The following is a 19,988-nucleotide window of genomic DNA, read 5'->3' as shown; positions in this document are numbered from 1 at the left end:
AAATTAAATTGAATTAAAAACACATACCGATAACGGAGGACTCGTCCAGCTAACTGAGCGTCATTAACATGTTGTAGCTGTGAAGCCATTGTTGGAAATCACTCCCAAGCCCATAGTTGCAAAAGTATGAGAGGTCCAGTTATCTCTCGAACCTCAGGTCTTGTTGCTTTGCATAGTTGTCTATACAACCATACCAAACATGCTCCACCCCACGAATACCGCCCTGCATCATAGAGGTTAGCTAATAGTGGCAAGAACATCAAGTGAACAAAATGACTTGATTGATCGGAAAACAAACTTCCACCCATCATTTGTAGTATATATGCTCGCACATATCTTATGACGGTTTTCTCGTCTGCATCATCTGTGAGCTCACGGAATTGTGTTCCTAACCATATCAAACTTAACCTCGATCCTTTAATTTTTTCGGCAGGTGGGGTCGCACCGAGGTATAATTGACAAACTTATGGCCAGTCATTGTACATCACTCCGGTGACCGGCTCACCATCAACAGGTAACCTAACAACACTTCTATGTCTTGTAGAGTGATAGTGCACTATCCAACAGACATATGAAATGTATGCGTCTCAGGCCTCCATCTCTTGACCAAGATTGTGATCAGATGCCAGTCCAATTGAATAAATCCCAATTTGGCAACCCTATGTGTGCAGTAGCGGTAGTATTCGAGGGTAGAGTGGGATAGTGCGCTGGAGAACTGCCTATCGATGCCTGCAAGATATTTCTCCAGTAGTACGATCTCGCCATACAACAGATGATCGATGAATGGACTGGTCATACAAAACATCAGGATCAATAGGTCCTGGGTTTAAAGCCATGATCTGAAAGGAAAAAAATATATTTATTTCTCAATTAAAAAAATATTTATTTCTCAATTAGAAGAATAATGTACAACTTAATTAACTTAATTAAATAATGTATAATTTAATTAAAAGAATAATGTACAACTTTATTAAAAGAATAATGTACAACTTTATAAATTATAATAAAAAAATTAAATATACAATAAAAGTATCTACACTTAATTAAATATACATGATAAAAGAAGTATTTATTTCTCAATTAAAAGAATAATATATAACTTTATAGATTACAATAAAAAAAATTGAATATATAATAAATTATTATAAAAAAAATTGAATATACAATAAATTGTACTAAAAAAATTGAATATATAATAAAAAAATATTCATTTTTCAATCCTTAACTATCTGGAGCCCGTCTTAGTAACAAAGGACACTTCTTTCGATTATGGCTTAACTGATTACAAAATCCACATCGTTGTTAAGTGACTGGTTTTGTTCAATCCATCTCGTTGTGATAACGTGAACTTTTCAGTTTATCAGGTTTTCTCAACAACGATAGATCAGGATGTAAGACGGGCATATTAGGGTGCGTGATCCAGTAATCTTCATGCGGTACAGGTTGAAATTGAGGAAAGTAACATTCAGCATACGTTGACAATTTATAGTAGTCCTCAATAAAGTCTTTGTAGTTCATGTTAAAATGTGAGCAAACGACCATAAAATGCGAGCATGGAATGTCAAATGCTTGTCACTTGTTACATGAACAGTACCGCTTGAACATGTTTAGCCTCAATATTTTAATACTTCCTCCTTTGGCATTAAGACTATGACATCCGGTCTTCACATGAAACACACCTTTATACCGATCGTATGATTGTACTTCATGTTTACTAGATCTTGCAGCCCATTTATTTATTTTCTCGTGTGCGTACTTGGATTTTTACTCCACTTAGTATTATAAAATATGTTTGAAATAAATTGTTAATTACCGGGTGTATTTATCTTGACGCTCCAATGCATCCCTTATTTCTTCTCTTCTTTTCTCAAAATAATTCATGCATTTGAAGAATATTATCTGAGCAAGAGCATTTATAGGCAATATTTGAGCTCCTTTGAGGACTCCATTTATGCACTCTGATAGATTTGTTGTCATCCACCCATATCTGAATCCTCCATCATATGCTTGAGTTCATTGCTCTAAACTAATGTTGTAAAAAAAACTCAGACAATTCCGATTTATTCCTTTGATATCTTCAATTGCTTTATTGAACTTCTGAATTTGAAACTTACCCCCGGCATGATAAACATAATTTTTCAATGAATTAAATCTATACTTTTTATTAAAGTTGCTGACGATATGTCGTAAGCAGAAACGATGGTGACATTTTGGTCCCGCACCTCTTTGTGTGTTACAATTTCTCTCAGGTGTTTTAGGAACCATCCCCATGAGTATGCGGACTCTTCATCAGAACGAAAAATGCAAGTGGAAGAAGATGGCCGTTTGAGTCAACCAATGTAGCAATCAGCAATTTTCCTCTATATTTTCTGTACAAGTGTGTACCATCTATTTGAATTATTGGTCGACATTTATTAAAAGCTTCTATACAAGGACCAAATGCCCAAAATACAGAAGTTTGGATAACATGGCCTTCAGTAAGCGTTTTTTCCACTCTCCACTCTACACGTGTTCCGGGATTGGTCTGCTTAACCATATACAACCACCTGGGTAACAATTTGTAAGACTCATCCCAATCATCGAACACTTTAGCCAACGCTTTTCTTTTGCCCTCCCATACCCTATGATAAGGAACATGATATCCAAACTTTGATTTGATGTCGAACTGCAGTTGTGCCATACTGAGATATGGTTTTTCTCTTGCGGCATCACAGAACTCTAGTGCAATCATTGAGAATCCAATTGCACATGACTTTGACTTAGTTCTGAATAAAAACATGTATGCTGCTCATCGTACTTAGTGATCTCAAACAAGCCATGCGATTTTTTCTTTATTGCACGAAATCTCCACTTGCAACCTTCCTCCCACTTTTTACACCGAATTGTCCAAATTGTCGGTGTCGATTCAACAACCTCATATGGTGCGTGACATTTTATTGCAAAACATTTGACCGCGTGTTGTAGCATTTCTTTGTCTTGACACATCATTCCTTTATACAATTGAGTATTGTCAACGTCCATAGGGGGTTATGTTCTCGAATGCTATCCAATACATTTATATCCAAATCGTTGAATGTATTTGAAAGTATCTCATGTTCACGACCATCGAAATCCAACTCTTCAAATTCATCACCCGTTTCAGTTCTGAAGTCTGTTATTAGCCGCCATATCTTCATTATCACATGGCGATGGATCAGGATCAATACATTCAGTTGGATTTTCAAACTGGCTAAATGATATATTCAAGTTTATATCCATCCCTATCCTATTTACATTTACATACAAATGCAGGCAGTGACATTGCAAGTTCATAGTTCACATTTATGCTAAAACTCCCACTTGATGGTTGGTCATAGTCAATTCCATCAATACCATCAATCATATTACCATTTGTAAACAACAAAAATCCCAAGCATTTGTCCCACCATTTTCTAAAAAAAAAAAAAAAAAAACAAACAAACATCAACTTTTTATAATAAATATATTAAAAAATACTAAACTTTTTTAGGAAAATCACAATAATTTTATTATTAAATTAAAAAAATTAAACTTTTTAATTTATAAACATAAACTTTTTAAGTTTATGAACATCAACTTTTTAAATATAACAATTAATTAAATTTTTTATAACTATTTTAAACATAACAATAAATTAAACTTTTTATAACTATTTTTAAACATAACAACAAATTAAACTTTTCAAATTACAATGAGATAAATTTTTTAAAACTATTTTTTCAAATTTAATACAAAATAAAAAATTAAATTAAATTAAACTTTTTTCAAATCTATTTTAAACTATCTTTTCAAAGTTAAACTAGAAAAATCAAATATCATAAGAATAAATTAAACTTTTTAAACTATATTAAATTGTTAATATCACAATAATTTGTATTAAACTTTAAACACCAACTTTTTAAAACATAACAATAAACTAACATTTTAACACTATAAACATCAAAGTTAATACTAAAGAAATCAAATATCATAAGAATAAAACTAAACTTTTTAAACTATACTAAACTTGTTAACTATCACAATAACTTTGTATTAAACTATAAATATCAACTTTTTAAACATAACAACAAACTAAACATTTTAACACTATAAACATTAAAGTTAATACTAAAGAAATCAAATATCATAAGAATTAACTAAACTTTTTAACTATACTAAACTTGTTATCTATCACAATAATTTTGTATTAAACTATAAATATCAACTTTTTACATAATAATAAACTAAACTTTTTAAACTATACTAAACTTGTTAACTAAAAAACAATATTAAAATATAGAATATTCATTAAAAAAACGGATAAATAAATAAAATTACTTATTGATCTTCAATTAAAAAATAATATTAAAAAATTAACATTATCATGGTAGACATCAATATAAGGAATAAAAATGATATATTTAGCATAAACAAATATTAAAAACAAAAAACTACTAATAAATAAAAGTTAAACTTCAACTCATAAATTCGACGGTAGTTCTTTTTTTTCTTCAAAATGACAACGTTCACCCTTTTTTCCTGTTATTTGTTATCTGGAAACAACTACAAAAAATTAAAAAAAAATAGAATCTATAAAATAATAATAATAATATAAGAACAAAAATAAAATTTATAATTATTCTTAAAAAATAAAAATTTAGTAGAGTAACGAACCAATTTAGTTTGTGATCAAGGGAGAGGTGTGGGAGCAATTTGTATCAATCGGAATAGAAGAAGAAAAATGGAAATGGAAAGTAAAAAATGGGAGGAGAGGGATTAATAGAAGAAGAGAAATGGAAACGGAAAGCTGGAAGGAGAGGGATTTAGTAAAGGAAGAAGGGATTAATAGGAGAAGGGATTTAGTAGGGATTTTGAAAATGCGCAAATGCAAACCGTGATCTGAGAATGGTGGGGTGGTGTTTAAAAACACATAGGTCGAGTGTTGAACACTCGATCCATGGGAGACTTATTAAAAGCGGCAGAGATGAAATTAAAAGCGGTGGTTGGGGAGGAGGTACGGCAGTAGGCAGCTTGTCAGCAGCGACAAAGAGATGGGACTACTCACTGCTTGTCAAGGGTTGAACTTTCGACTTATGTAGGTCAAATGTTCAACGTTCGACAAGTCTCGGCAGCAAGCGATCAGCAGCGGCAAAAGCGGCAGAGAGATGAGACTACTCACTGCTTGTCGAGGGTTGAACTTTCGACTTATGTAGGTCGAATGTTCAACGTTTGACAAGTCTCCATGCAAAGCTTTCACCAAGTTCATCGAGTTCTCAATCCTCGACATCCACCTTCGTCGAATTCTCAACCTTTGACTTCTAACTCGAACGGACAAAACAACCATGTTTCTCTAATTAATTTTAAATCCACCATATTTTTCTAATAACTTTTTCAAATCTACAATATTCTAATAAAAGATCCTCCCAATTATGTGTGTTAATAGATTCATGAATTTTAAAAGATCCAAAAGTGAATAAAATTTGTAATTTTTAAAGTCAAAGATTGAATAGACACAAACTTTAAATTTTTTAGACTAAAATTGTATTTATCTCTTTTTAAGGTAAACCTAAATTACAAATTTAACACGTGCTTGATTGTGTTATTATATGAGAAAACTTTTAATGTCCGATTCTTATTGTTACTTTTTATATTTTATTGAAAGTAATTTTGATTCATTTGTCCATTTACTTTTAAAATATTTATTTAACCAAAATGAGAATTTTTTAAGATAAAAGTAACATAAATGAAATTAACAAAACTTGAAAGCTATAAAAAATAAGGTTTAAAAACATTGGCAATATACGGTTGAGATTGCGCTGCGTATTGGTGTTATTTCTTTTGTTACTTGTTTTCGTTCTTGTAATTTTGTGGCTCATTCTCTTGCTTGAGTTGTTCTTGATTGTTTTGGTTCCTAATCTTCTTCTATTCAAGTAGTGTTTGAGGCACGTTAGAGTCTTGTTTTCAAGATTGGTTGTCCTCTCTTCTCCATGAAGATTGTGTTGGTTTTTTGTTGTTTTTTTAACAAGCTTGCGTTTAAAAAAAAAAAAAAATCATTCTCAAATTTATTTTTTTTTAAAAAAAATACTTAGTAAGCCCAAATGTGAATTTTTTTAAAAAATAATGTTATTTTAATAGTTATTGACAAAAATAGGATTGGTTTGAAACTATGGACAAAAATAGGGTTGTAAAATTGTGGATGGAGTCCACAAGTTTTTCGTGTATCCCACCAGCCGCTAAATTTTTTTTTCACCTTTTCTTATATTTTTTTTAGTGTTTTTGTATTTTCGAGAATTTTTTAATGTGAAATTCAAATTTTCAAAGATCTATAGTAAAATAAAAATTGAATCAAATTTCTAAATGAAGGTTAAATCTATTTTTTCACATAGATTTATTTTATTGTAGATTTATAAATTTGTTTTAACATGAAATTCAAATAGATTTGTTCATCTTTATATCCAACTAAATCAATAAAAAAATAATAAAAATTCCATGAGTTTGTTATCTAACGTAAAAATAAAAATCGTATAACGCCTCCTAATCGATCCGGAGGCGGACGTGGTTGGTCGAGCCCTTTCCAATGGAGCTTTCTGCATCTCCCCGCCTCCTAAGCTCTCCCATTTCGCTGATGCTATTGAAACCCAAGTTTGGGTTTAGGGTCCCTCAGACTTCTTCCTCACCCTTCCACCTTCACCCTTCTATTTTATCTCTTAAACCCAATTACAGAATGGAATTTACTAGGACAGTATGTTGTGCTTCTTCATCTGAACGAAACGGGTCACCGGCGGCCATTTCTTCAACCGCTTCAGGTCGAGTCTGAACTCAACTATTTATTTATGCCCATTGATTTTCTTCATGAACTTTTTGATATTGCCGCTGCTTGTAGTGAATCTGTTTCTATTTCAAATTTCAGGGCCTCGAGTGGGTGAAGTGAAAAGAGTCACTAAGGAAACAAATGTATCTGTTAAAATAAACCTCGATGGCTCTGGGATTGCGGATAGTATTACTGGGATTCCATTTCTTGATCATATGTTAGATGTAAGTGGTTCCCTATTCTTGAACCCCTTTTCGGTTTTCTCTGTTTCTTTGAAGAAACTATGCTGCGTTCAATCGCTTAATGGTTGTGTTGTTTGGTTGAAAAATAACCCTTCCTAGCTGAGAGAAAGTGATTGTTTTTAGCTTCTCCTACATGAAATTCAGGTGGTATGATAGGATTTTGCCTGTCCAAACAGTATATTATCTCGTGGTTGTTCTTTTTATTGTATTGGTGAGTAATATGTATATGTTTTTATTTGATCATGTTAGCAACTTTCTTCACATGGGCTTTTCGATGTGCACGTAAGGGCCACGGGAGACATCCATATTGATGATCACCACACTAATGAAGATGTTGCCCTTGCAATTGGATCGGTATTGCACAACTTATTATAGAAGTTCAATTCTTGATTTTCTAGATTGTTGTACTTTATGACTGGAGATGTTTTCTCTGTTGATGCATGTCAATCAGAGTTTAAAAATGTTTTCTATGGCTTATGAACTGGATCTGTTTCAAAATTTCAGGAAATACTCTATTCTCAGTTTCATCATCTATTTACTATTGCAAATTAATACGTTAGATCTTCTTGCTCTGTAGGCTTTGCTGAATGCACTTGGCGATCGGAAAGGAATTTACCGGTTCGGAGACTTCTCTGCTCCTCTTGATGAAGCACTTATACATGTCTCACTAGTATGATCCATGTGTTATTCTTCTTTATGCTTCTATTTTTTTGGTGCTAATGAAGGCTGTTAGATAATTTCTCAATGCAAATTGTAATTGTCTTCAGCTGGGAACTAATCTTCAGTTACACTAAATGCCTCACTTATTAGGGAGTAAGTCCCATGTTTCAGAGCGTAAACTAATGGGGTGAGGGCAGTAATCCTATTGTTAGAGCTACACGTTTTGCTTTCAAGCTAGGTAGGCTTACGATTTGAGCTGTCGATCAATTAGAAGTAGCAGGATTAGGAAATGAGAAGGAGAACTTGTAGTAGCTTTCCAAACCTAGGGTTAGGAGCGTGAGGGTGCTCAAATATCCTAAAGATTAAAGGCATGTTTGATAACGATTTCGTTGATGGCCTTGATTGTAAAGCTTTTGGTCTTAGAGGAAATGTCCTTTGGTGGTGTGCCTCTCGGTTCCTTTGGAGGTGCATTTGGAACGAGAGGAATAGCAAAACTTTTGATGATAAATCTGATTCTTTTTGGATTGTTGTTCAATATACAGCTTCTTGGTGGTGCACTAATTACACCAAACACTTTTGTAATTATAGCTTTTCAATAATTTTTAACAATTGGAGGGCTCTTATTTATTAGCGCTTTTTTTTTTTTTTTTTTCTGGGGGGGGGGAGCATGTCTACTCAACCCCCACCCTTAGGTTGTTCTCCTCTGTTCTTTTTTTAATACAAGTCTCCGTTTCTTAAAAAAAATAACGGTTTCATTGATAATTTTCTGTTTTCTAAAAAATTGCACCTGTTTCTTTACTATCATTTAACCTCTCCTAAATAAATATTTGATTTCTTAGCCAAATTTCAATAACAGAAACAAATTTTCAAAAAGTACTTTGTGTTTTGTTTTCAAAACATGGCTTAGTTTTTGAAAACATTTGCAAAAAGTAGATAAGAAAACAAATGAACTCGTAGGCAGAATTGGGGTTTGTCAGCTTAATTTTGAAAAACAAAAACTTAATAGTTGTCAAACGGAACCTAAAATATTCGTTTTTTTACTTATTCTAGTATTTTTTTTTATGCCTTTGCTTATTTTTATTCGTTCTGCATTCTAGTAACTTAAGTTAGAGTTGATATACAGGATTTATCTGGCCGGCCACATTTGAGTTATGATCTAGAGATACCTACTCAGAGAGTTGGAACATATGACACCCAGGTGTTTTGAGCATCTCTTTTTTCATTTATGTTTTCATGCCATCTTCTCTGTTAACCTATACCAGAATGGTTTCTTACTTCTATTTTTCTGTTCAATGTAATCTGATAGTTGGTGGAACATTTCTTCCAGTCTCTGGTGAATACTTCTGGTATGACTCTTCACATTCGACAGGTAAAAAAAACTTGGAGCAGTTCTATAACATAATGGTATAGAGGCCTAAAACAAATTAAACAACGAATCATGTAACACTTTAATTTGTGTTGTATTTACCTTGTTTGCCATAGTCTGTTTTTAAAATCCTGATTGCGGTTACAATAATATTCTTGGAAGATTTTTAAAACATGGTGTTTCTGTTTGAACCTAGTTTCTTATCTTATTCGTGAGACCTATGGTTTCTGCTTACCTAACTTCTGTTCTAAATTCATCTGTTGATGAGCAGCTTGCCGGAAAGAATTCTCATCATATTATTGAAGCCACGTTCAAAGCATTTGCCAGGGCCCTTAGACAAGCAACAGAGTATGACCCACGCCGTCTTGGAACCGTGCCCAGGTATGATATCCTACTTGTCAATTGTCTCACTTGTATTTGGAGAATCAACTGAATGAATTCTGACATGACATGACAATGTTCGTATTGTTTGGTCTACAGTTCAAAAGGTGTTCTATCACGTACTTGATTGTTGGCATCAACGTGCCAAGATAAACTTGTGCCTTAATATGGTAAGCTTTTGTCTCTCGTACCTTATTATGTTATGAGCCTGACCATGGTGATTATTTAAACTGACTTGCTTTATTTTACCTAGAGATAATTGATTGGAGCAATGCTTCATATGCAATCGATCAACACTTGATTCAGTCCTGTATGGAGATGGATGTTTGAGCAGGAAGGAGATGATGGCAGAAAAATTATTGTACGGTTGATGATAGAACATTATTGTATATGAAAATGACTGATTCTTCAGCTTGAATCATTTTTTCGTCTTATATCACTGTTGTAATAGTATTTATGCATTAGATATTAGTGCCCTCTTCTATGGAATCATCGTTGAGTAATAAGGCTCAAACTGCCATGGTTGAAAGTTTTGATATGTTCTACTTTTTAACTTATCTTTTTAATTGTTTCTCAATGGGCAGGGGAAATAAGAAAAGAAATGGCTTATCCAGATGTTAGGCAGTCAAAATTGTACTTCTATTACAAAAATTGGTAGATTTAATTGTAGTTCAAAAGCCGATATACTAGTGAAGCTAGAAACAAGAGCAGCCATGTATGCTCAGTTTCGATTTTTCCTTTTTCAATCCATTGAACATAAATTCTCCTGTATGATCAATAAGGTGAGGAATAGCAACAAAAGTAGCTGCATACCTCACAAATCTAAGATGTGAAATGTTATGTTAACAAAAATATTCATCTAGACCTCAAATGCTCATCAGTTACAAGAATTCTTCAGCCTTATCCAAATCATCAAGTATATCAGATTTAACAGCTTCTGGCAGTGGCGCAGATGGCCCAGCCTTTGCGTAAAAGCCTGCCAATGACTTTATTGCTTTCTCTAGCACAACGTAAGATTCCTGCATGTGAGTGAGTGAAAATGTTGTTATAAATTCATTATGATCATCATGAACTAACATTAGTTGTTTTTCATTAGTTATACCTCTCGAACAACTGTTCGTTGTCCCAACCAATTGCTTAAATAGTCTCGAATGGATTCTTTTGCAGCATCTGCAGTTCGTCTAAATTTAGCACCGTCCTTAGGGTCTTCCTGTAATGACTCACGCAGCGTCTTCACCACCTCCCTTGCAGACTTCAGGTAAGCCTTTGGCAATACTTTCCCTGATTTGGTTTTCTCATTTGGATCAAATATTGATTTGATCGTCCCGATAACTCCATTATCCTCTTCCTCGTCATTTGGAGTTTCTTCGGCCCGGGCTGAAGATGGTGTCAATCCATTGTTACATGTGAGAAACACAACCAATGACATGCCACTACACATTAAGTGACGTCTACAAACTTCTTGAGATGGAAGCACAACTTGAGACCTGGATCGCAGTTTATCTGTTATATTGCATAAGACAAGAAAGAAAGAGTACATAAACTTATGTACGGGTGCATTCAGATTCAGAACAAGGGAATTGTACATAGGTTGAGGAAATACTCGTCTTGAACTTTCCGACATATAACAATTTAGTGTATAATGATTTAATCCTGGTACTCTCAAATCTTAAATAATTCAGTCCTTCAACAATTTTAACATGTAATAATTTAGTCTATACTTTAAAATTTGTAGCAATTTAGTAACTACTCTGATATAACTTGTCAAAATTAGGTTTTAATTTTTGTAACATAACTATTTAGTCTTTATAGTATATAAACAAATTGATCCCTAGTTAGTAAACTAATCTACCTGAGTAAAAAGTTCATTAGATCTAAATATTTTGCACAATTAAATGAAAGGACTAAATTATTATTTAATAAAGTATAGAGACTAAATTCTTATTTATTAAAGTATAGAGACTAAATTCTTATGAATTTTGAAGTAGGAGTAAATCTTTGCAAACTAAACTTCAAGAAGCCATGAAAGTTAATGGATTAAAAATGGGTTTGAACCTAGTATGTATAAATGATACAGCATTCAGGAATATGCCTGCTGCAATGCATTTTGATATTTCAAGCATCAAAAGAATGTTCACTTCTCCAAGTATGAGACATGTTATAAATGGCAACCGGCGAGAAAAAGAAGGTGCAAATATATTTGGCAACATTTCAAATTCAACACCGAAGCCAACTTATGGCTACGGGTGATGATGTTACTTACGCCCATTTTCACTTTTTAAGTTTCTATCCAATGTTGAAATAGTCGTAGGGCAGATATTTGCTTGAATAAATGCAGCCATCTTCGTTCTTGTTAATTACTCCAGCCAAGTTGAGCCACTATTCCCCTACTTCATCCCCAGCAATTCCCCTGCAGGAAATAAGGCATTAGTATGTTTAATCGTGGGTTTATCATGGAGCAAATCTTCCCATTACAAAACCAAACCATAGAAAGAAATCTTTTCTAACTTGAGAACCATTGAACTTGCCGTAGATTCTGTTAATCAATTGAATGCCAAAATTGCGACAGAAACAAGCACCATCAATGAGTTTAATCAGAAATTAAACAGAAGTGAAGCAGCCATCGAACTCAAGCCATGTGTGTGAGTGTGCGCATAAATGGAGTAACGGAGAAGAAGCTAGCATCGTAGTTTATACCTAATTCTTAACTTTGTGGCTGCCTTGTACGAAGTTACGAACCAGTGAAGAATCGGTGGAAGCAAAATCCGGAGAAGAAGAGAAACTTTTTAAACCTAATCGGGAAGATGAATTGAAAGAAGATAAGTTGGGAGATGGAAATGAAGTTCGAGTTCTTAACATGTGGTTATGCTTATGCCGAGAGCGGTTTCGTGTCGATTTCTTGGTAAGGCGGAATAGAGATTTGGAAAGGAGCCAGCTTTACGGGAAATCATGAGAGTGAAAAAGGTTAGAATAAAAGAAAAAATGTTATGAGTTGGAAATTAATTTAGGGGCATTTCGCACTCAAAATTTCGAGATAAGTTTGGTAATTATTATATGAGAGGTTAGATTTGAAATTAGATTGATTGTGTTTGAAGTGTAGAGTTTATTTGAATTGAGTTGGAATGTGTATGTTTGGGATGTTGAATTGAGTTGGGTTGAGTTAGAAAGTCTATGTATTAAAGTGCAAAGTTAAGTTGAGTTGTGGTATCTAATGCATTTTTTTCCAAATAAAATTGATTTTGTCTTGATTTTTTTTTTACTTTAAATGTTGCTGTCGAAGGTGGTTGTCGGAACTCGGAGTTAGTCATTGGAGTTGACGATGCAAAGATGGTCGTTGAAGTGAGTTAGTCATCTGAGTTGGCCGTAGAAAGATGATCATCAGAGTGTGGTAGCGGTAGTCATCGATGGTGGTTGATAGGTGGAGCCATTGAAAATAATGGAGGGAGGGATAATTGGGGTGAGTTAGAAATTACTAACTCACCCCAATTCACTCCAACTATCAACTCATGTAATGAACCAAACAGAAATGAAACTAATCAAAATTAGGTGATGCATAGAAAATATATAAATTAAAGATAAGAGAGAAAATGATTGGTTGAAAAAAATGGGAGGCATCATTGGTTTAAAACTTAAGGTGGGGCTATGTAAAAATTACATAAATAAAAAATGTACCAATGGTGCCATATGTGACACATTAAAGGGAAGAGGTAGGGAAGTTTTTCCTAATACAGTAGGACTAGAAATGTTCTCTAACTTTTATCAATGTAATCGATCTTTATGTTCAGATGATCCAATCTATGTTGTGGTAATATCAAATAACCCAAATTTTAAAACGATGAGTACCGACATTTTGATTGTGTCACATATAACTTAGATTGCGTTCGTTATTTTCTTTGTTCTTCTCGCTCGCATTTCTTTCTTCTCTTTGCACTTGCATTGCCTTCTTCCCTCTTTCTCTCCCCTATGTTTCTTAGCTCTTCCTTTCCTCTTGCCCCCATGCTTCTAGCCTTCTTTCAATTGTCTATTGTGATTACGAGGATCTACTATGCTTCCACGATTTGAGAGGAACAAACGCGCAAAGATTTTGAAAACAATGACGGATATTTTTGCTTACATTATGCACCCCTTAAATCTCGCTCGTTACTTTCTCCGTCCTTCTCGCTTGTACTCCGTTATCCTCTTTGCACTCGCATTGCCTTTTCCCTCTCTTTCTCACTATCGCTTCTTCCTTATTACTTTCCTATTATGCTTGTGCTTCTAACCTTCTTCCAACTATATATTACGAGTACAAGGATCTACTCTGCTTCCATTGTTTGAAGAGGAGAGAGGTAGAAATGAAAATGCGAGGATTTGAGGGAGGAGCACGAGTGAGAGTGACAAAGAAAATAGCCAATATGATCTAAATGTTTTGCAATGTGAACAAATATTAGTTTTCATTGATTTCAAAATTTAGGTCCCTCGGCATTATCTTAAGCAAATTTAGGTCATCTATATAAATATCTCAATATAATCGTAAAATGGAACGTGGATAGATTTAGCTACAAAATTGTTTCAACTTATAATTTTTTTCTTCTAATAATTAAATTATGTAGTAGTAGAAATTCAAATATTTGAGGGGCTGTCAGTGGTTATTATAGTGTTTGGGATGTATACTATTTTAGTTTAGATTATAATAATTTGTATTTGAAATGTAGTCTGATGGTTACAAAATAATAATTACTGAGGGTTTTTCAAATAGTTTTACTGTAGTTAAGTGTGTTATACTATTGAGAACTTCAACTATTATAATAGAAAACTTGAGTGAGTTATAATAACCTATTCCACTAAAGGTTGTTGGGCCGAAACGATTCCTGAAATTTTGATCGAAGAATGCAATGTGTATTTTTCTATTTAAATTGACAAAATTTGTTGTGTGAACATGCTTAGCTAAGCTAAGTGTCTGCAACAACATCGTAACTTCTGGAAAAAAGGAACTCTTGATGAGCCCACTTTGAGAATGGCCTTGACTTTCTTCAACAATATGTTCAAATGGCTCATGCTTTTAAGAACTTCCAAAGAATCAATCAATAATCTAGCTTAGCCCACAATGGTTCGAAGTCCTACTTCAAGTTTCATAATAATGTCATACCGAAAAGCAATTGCCTTAGCAACTTCAACCGAGTCGATTAATTTATCCACTTTTTGTATTGCTAACATGGTCTTTACTGGAATTTTTTTACTATCCCTCTTCAATCTAACGAGCCAAGCATTTGAATTGAGCTAGAAAGACCAAGACAGGTGGTAACCATCGATTTGGACTATCCATCATTCAAGTCGGTTAATTTATCCACATTTTATTGTCTACATCGTACTGAGTGTTTTTAGAATCAAAAGTTAAATTGTTAAAATTAAAAAGTAGTTTTTATTTTTTGAGAAATTGGCTAAGAATTCAAATGTTTACATGGTAAATATAAAAATCATAAATAAGAAATTACGAGAAAACAAGTCCAATTTTAGGAACCAAAATAAAAAAAAACTAAAAAGGTTAAAAATGATGCTTAAATTGATGTAATTTAGCATAAATAGACGTACTATCAAAATTTGGATTTTTTTATGTAATTTATGTTGCCACGTGGAACTTACTCGCATTCGTCGTCATCGCGAGCCCTTCGTGAGCTTGATCTTCAACCCAATTCTCCTGGTTTGGACTTACTTTTCGAATTGACTTGTGTATAAGTTCTTCGCACCTATGTGGTGTCGAAATTACCACAGTTGGATGCATGAGTTAGTACAAGGAGTGTATAGTTTAACTAAACATACGAAAGTGAAGTCACTCTCATTTCGAGATTACTTACTCTACCCATTTGGGGCTATTTACGTGTAACTCTAAGAATGTGTAGTTTGCACTGCCAAACCGAGTATGACTATTATTTTTAATTGGTATATATATTCATCGGCTCGGTTGGTCATCCCAAAACTCAAAACTCTAACTTTTACTTTTCAAGACACACGTTTCTCCATATCTATCTCTTATTTTTCCTTAAATTTGGAACCACTCATGGATTTTTTTGGGTCTTGCATGAGGCAACCCTCCACAATTTATAATTTTTTTTAAAAAGTTATATGTTTTCTACTTAAATTTTGTTGTGAAAAAATAACCTAAATTTTGTTTGCTCTAGATGCTTGTTAAGCATTAAATAAAGTAAATGTACTTTTTCAAAAAAGAAATATAGCAAAGTTTGCATTTAATCAATATGTTGGGATTGATTTAAAACCAGAAGATATATATTTATTTAGTGAAAAAGAAATAAACATATGAAGTAAATCTTAATTTTAAAGAATAAAATTAAAATTTTAAAGTTGATTTAAAACCGTAACTGATTTTAGGAGGATCCAGAAATTCATAAGAAACTGATCTTAAAACAGTGACATGAATATATTTTTAAAGGACGTATCCTTAATTAAAAAGTGTTACAACTTTTATTTTAGATAAGGATTTTGTTTGGAAATCCATTAAATTAAAAATATTATTGTATGGATGGATTCTAGAACCAAGAGTAAACGAGTAAGAGGGAGTGAGAGAATATCAAAGAAATAGGCCAAGTGGCAAATTGGGTTTGGTCAGCCTTTGTCTGACCGAGGTCGAGCCTCTAAATTGGCCGAATAGTCAAAAGGTCTGGCATGATTAGGTCTTAAGGGATGAAACTCAAGCGTGCCTTGGAAGAATGTTAGGCCATTTGACCTCGACCGGAGTACGGCCCGAAGATGTTCTGCCCGATGTAAAACCCTAATAGGATAGGAAAAGAAGAAAGGAAAATGAAGAAGGAAAGGGATAAAGGCCAAAACCCATAAGAGAGATAGGCACATACAAGAGGGTAAGTTCTCTGTCTTGAATTAAATTGATTGTGAACCTTCAATTTTCCTGACCTATGCATCGGAGTGCATGTAAATTACACCACATCAATGTGCAGATTTTCCTTTGTTTATAGGTGAGTTTTCTTTTCCATAATACAAATTTACCGTTATTGTCACATGAAGGTCGGATGCATTTTTCCTTAACAAAGATTTGGCATCAACAATTCTTATATACTATTAGCTAAATGTTTGGTAGAAAACTGATAGCATTTGAAAGAAAAACAACACTGGAGTTGAATTTTTTTAAAAAAATTATAATTTTGGCAAAGTTATTCAAGAGTTGATCTGTATAGTAATCAAACTTAAACTTTTGTGCAATTTTTTATATTACTAAATGTAATGAATTTATGGAAATTTTTACATAATTTTATATTAAATCAAGGGTGTAATTGCGTAAAATTAAAAGTGAAGTGGAAATGAATGTGATCACAAGTTTAAAAGTTAAAATGAATTTTTCTAAAAAAAAAATAACAAATATATTAGGATATTCCAATATATTGTGTATATTTTGTAAAATATAGAAAGATATTTCCATATTAGAAGATATTGAGAGATCTTATTTTATCTTATTATTTAGGAAAATAGATTTTCAGCCTTATTTAATTTTTTCCACTGCTAGCATGGGATTTTGATTGGAATAGTCTTTTTTTTCTAAAGGAACTTTTCATGGAGACAAAGGTCTTGTTGGGAATTTGATTAAAGTAGCCCACAAGAATTTTGTGAATTTTTGTTTTCTTTTATAATGGCCGGTGGTAATGGCAAACAAAATACCAACAAATAAATTTTGGATTTTTTTAATTCATTAAAAAACTAACGAGAAACTCCATGGTAAGGATGTTGAATTTGAAGGAATTGAATTACTCATGGAAGCGTGTGAATGTCATGCTAATAACAATCAATTTTGAAAAATCACAAAATAGAGAAATAAAATTCAGAATACGGGATAAATATTTACTTATAGCATGCTTTTGAAGGAGAAAAGATAAGAAATACTAACCCTTTAAGACTATCTTCATGTATTTCTTCTCTTGGACTGATTTCTTCGAGCTCACAACACACCAACAAAAATCTCCTCCTTGGATCCCAAATAAACACATACAGGAAAACCTTATAGACACCACCATTTAGAGCCCTCACTATTCTCGAGACAAACAATCTAGGATGTGTGGGCTCCTAGTTTTTGGTAGGGAAGAAGTTTGTGTGAGACAGACGAAGTGTTGTGGAAATTCTTTTGCAAAGAGAAAAAAACATAGTTTTAAGTATGTGCTACGGTGTTATGCAAAAAAAANAAAAAAAAAAAAAAAAAAAACTCATTTTTCTGTTAACGAGAGAATGGGTAGGATGGAGTTATAACTCCCTCCACTACTGGGAATTATTCTAACTTTTATTAATTATTTATATATATATAAACAAACATGTATAAATTGAATTAATAATGTTATTGATTAACATTTAATTAATCAACTATTAAATATCACATAATTAATATCTTTGAATCATATTCAAACTACATTCTCTCATATAACCTATAGTTTTATATGAATCACATTCACATAAATAATATTTGAATCTTATTCAAATGTTTATCTCTATCATATTATAAAGTATAGTTTTTTTAAATCTCACTCAAAACTAACTTTATATTAAAATGCATCTATATATATTGTATTAAATGTATCTTATACAATTAATTCTCTTATTTAATTTGAGCAATTCAAATTAGTCCAAAAACAATTTATCCTTGTTTTACCCCTAATGAACTAGCGAGGAGGCCTTATGGACCTATAGATTAGTGATAACTTGTAGAAATACAAATTATTGCCTCTTAAAAGTTGGAACAATTAGAATCTTTATTGATAAAAATACATTCATTCTAAGGAAAAATGCATATAATTCCTTGCACACCGTTAACTCATTCAAAAGTAGCATTTTAGTTAAAATCTGCTTCACTAATGCATCTTAACGTAGGAATTGAAGAAACTTCACCAAGTGTTACAGATTAGGCTAACGCAAGGGCTATGCGTCCAAGGATGCTCGGTGCAGAAAGAATACATTGGATCGTACTTTTTCTGTCAAATCACCATTTGTAGGTTTGGGCATTTAACTGCGGCGTCTGAATATCTCAGAGGTGGCAGGTGATTGACTCAGGGTATGGAATTTAATGCAAGTCCTATCAACAAGTTGCTTGGAGTTGCCTATAAAAAAGGAAGTTAGCTGCTGAAGAAAGAGAGTGCCATTTTTATAGAAATAGATAGACATTTTAGAGAGCCAGTTAGTACTTTAGCTCGATTCTGCTGTCTACAAGAAGGAGATAGAAGGGAAGATCCATTTTCACCGTTGATCTAAAGGAGTTGTTGGAGATAAAGCTCGATGAGGATTCCTCATCACGTACCTTACCAATTTGGTTGAACAAGCATCAAAATTGAGCCAAAGAGAACAAGAAATTGGACTCTGCGGCTTGACTCTTTCGTTCTACATCTCATTTTCATCTCTTAATTTATTTTGTCAAGATGTAATTGTTGTATAAACAATTGTTATCTTTAATTCAATTATCGATCATTCACCACTTATCCATTTGTTTACTTTCGAATCGGTTCGTGTTTGCTAGTTTTTGGACTTAATGAATGTTTGAATTTCATGCATCAATCATCCTGTTTAGTTGATTGAAGTTACCAAGTAGTTAACTCACTCGAGAGAGGCATTTAACTATAGAACGTATCAAGTCAGAGCGCATAACAGGTTTAGAGATAAAGTTACTTGCGTCTTTATTCTATTCTCTGTAATCAACGTATATACCCAGAGATAGGAATACATGTGGCATTCGCATTGAGAGATGTTGAACTTGTTGGGATTGGTGTCCTAATTCTCCAGTCTCGTTGTTTTGTAAAGATACACCTTATTCAATGAATAAAATAAGTGTTATTTAATTCTGGCATTTACTCATATCCAATAAACAAAGCTCCTTGGTTATCTTATGTGAAGTTAAGCATGTATATGTGATATACAAATGGATCATGCCTTAAGTGATAACCTAAATAGGTTTGTAGTATAAGGATTAAGGTGGGATATCTGATCCTAGTGACACTACGGATACGACCCGCTTTGTAGAAGTTTGCAAGTGTTGTAAACTACTACAGATGATAGATCCTGACCATTCATGTAGAGATGTGCAAGGGGGGTGTCCTATACAAAGAGTTTGTATCAGATCTAGACCACGAGATGATTAGACTCTGTATATAACGCCGTTGATACTAGAGACATGAATCTCACCTTAAACCGACCATAGGTGACACGACCTCAATCCTGAGTGTTTTGGGAACTCCTGCCTTTGAGGTCGATCCTTGATTAGTATGGTGAGAATGGCCAGATTGTCAACTCACAATACCTACTTTTTGGGGACTGTCTGATCTGGGAGCTGAAAACTCAATCCATAGATGGAATTCCACTCCTTTCCGAAGCAAAAATAAGTAGAAAGATTGCTCCCTTAAGGGCTTGATTCTCGGCTTGAAACATAGTGGCCACAACTTCTCTTTGAGAGAAGACTCGGTCATAGTAGGACTATGACTTATCTTCATTAGAGGGATACGTGTACTTAAGGAGAAGATGTAATTACAGGGCATAACGGTTATTGGCCCAG

The 19,988-nt window shown here is 33.2% G+C and overlaps 2 protein-coding genes across 3 annotated transcripts; one reads left to right on the top strand and one right to left on the bottom strand.

The window, feature by feature from the left end:
• The first annotated feature begins 6,520 nt into the window (after positions 1–6,520).
• Positions 6,521–9,986, top strand: LOC120067838 (imidazoleglycerol-phosphate dehydratase 1, chloroplastic). The gene is made up of 9 exons (XM_039019431.1): positions 6,521–6,803; positions 6,908–7,032; positions 7,300–7,404; positions 7,628–7,720; positions 8,834–8,908; positions 9,017–9,079; positions 9,348–9,457; positions 9,557–9,627; positions 9,711–9,986. The coding sequence occupies exons 1-8, from the start codon at positions 6,575–6,577 to the stop codon at positions 9,582–9,584; spliced, it is 828 nt and encodes a 275-aa protein (XP_038875359.1). The 5' UTR covers positions 6,521–6,574; the 3' UTR covers positions 9,585–9,627; positions 9,711–9,986.
• Positions 9,987–10,091: 105 nt separating this feature from the next.
• LOC120067839 (photosystem II D1 precursor processing protein PSB27-H2, chloroplastic) lies at positions 10,092–12,397 on the bottom strand. 2 transcript variants are annotated; one of them, XM_039019433.1, is made up of 4 exons: positions 12,155–12,397; positions 11,721–11,867; positions 10,560–10,960; positions 10,092–10,476 (listed from the first exon to the last, which is right to left on the bottom strand). In XM_039019433.1, exons 2-4 carry the CDS (start codon positions 11,797–11,799, stop codon positions 10,339–10,341), a joined length of 618 nt encoding a protein of 205 aa, XP_038875361.1. In that variant the 5' UTR covers positions 11,800–11,867; positions 12,155–12,397; the 3' UTR covers positions 10,092–10,338. The 2 variants fall into 2 exon arrangements, with proteins under 2 accessions (XP_038875361.1, XP_038875362.1); XM_039019434.1 differs by lacking the exon at positions 12,155–12,397 and adding an exon at positions 11,986–12,132.
• Between the last annotated feature and the right edge of the window lie 7,591 nt (positions 12,398–19,988).

The sequence above is a fragment of the Benincasa hispida genome, chromosome 12 (assembly GCF_009727055.1).
Source record: "Benincasa hispida cultivar B227 chromosome 12, ASM972705v1, whole genome shotgun sequence".
In the NCBI taxonomy this organism is placed as follows: domain Eukaryota; kingdom Viridiplantae; phylum Streptophyta; class Magnoliopsida; order Cucurbitales; family Cucurbitaceae; genus Benincasa; species Benincasa hispida.
This window is presented reverse-complemented; position numbering and strand designations above follow the sequence as displayed.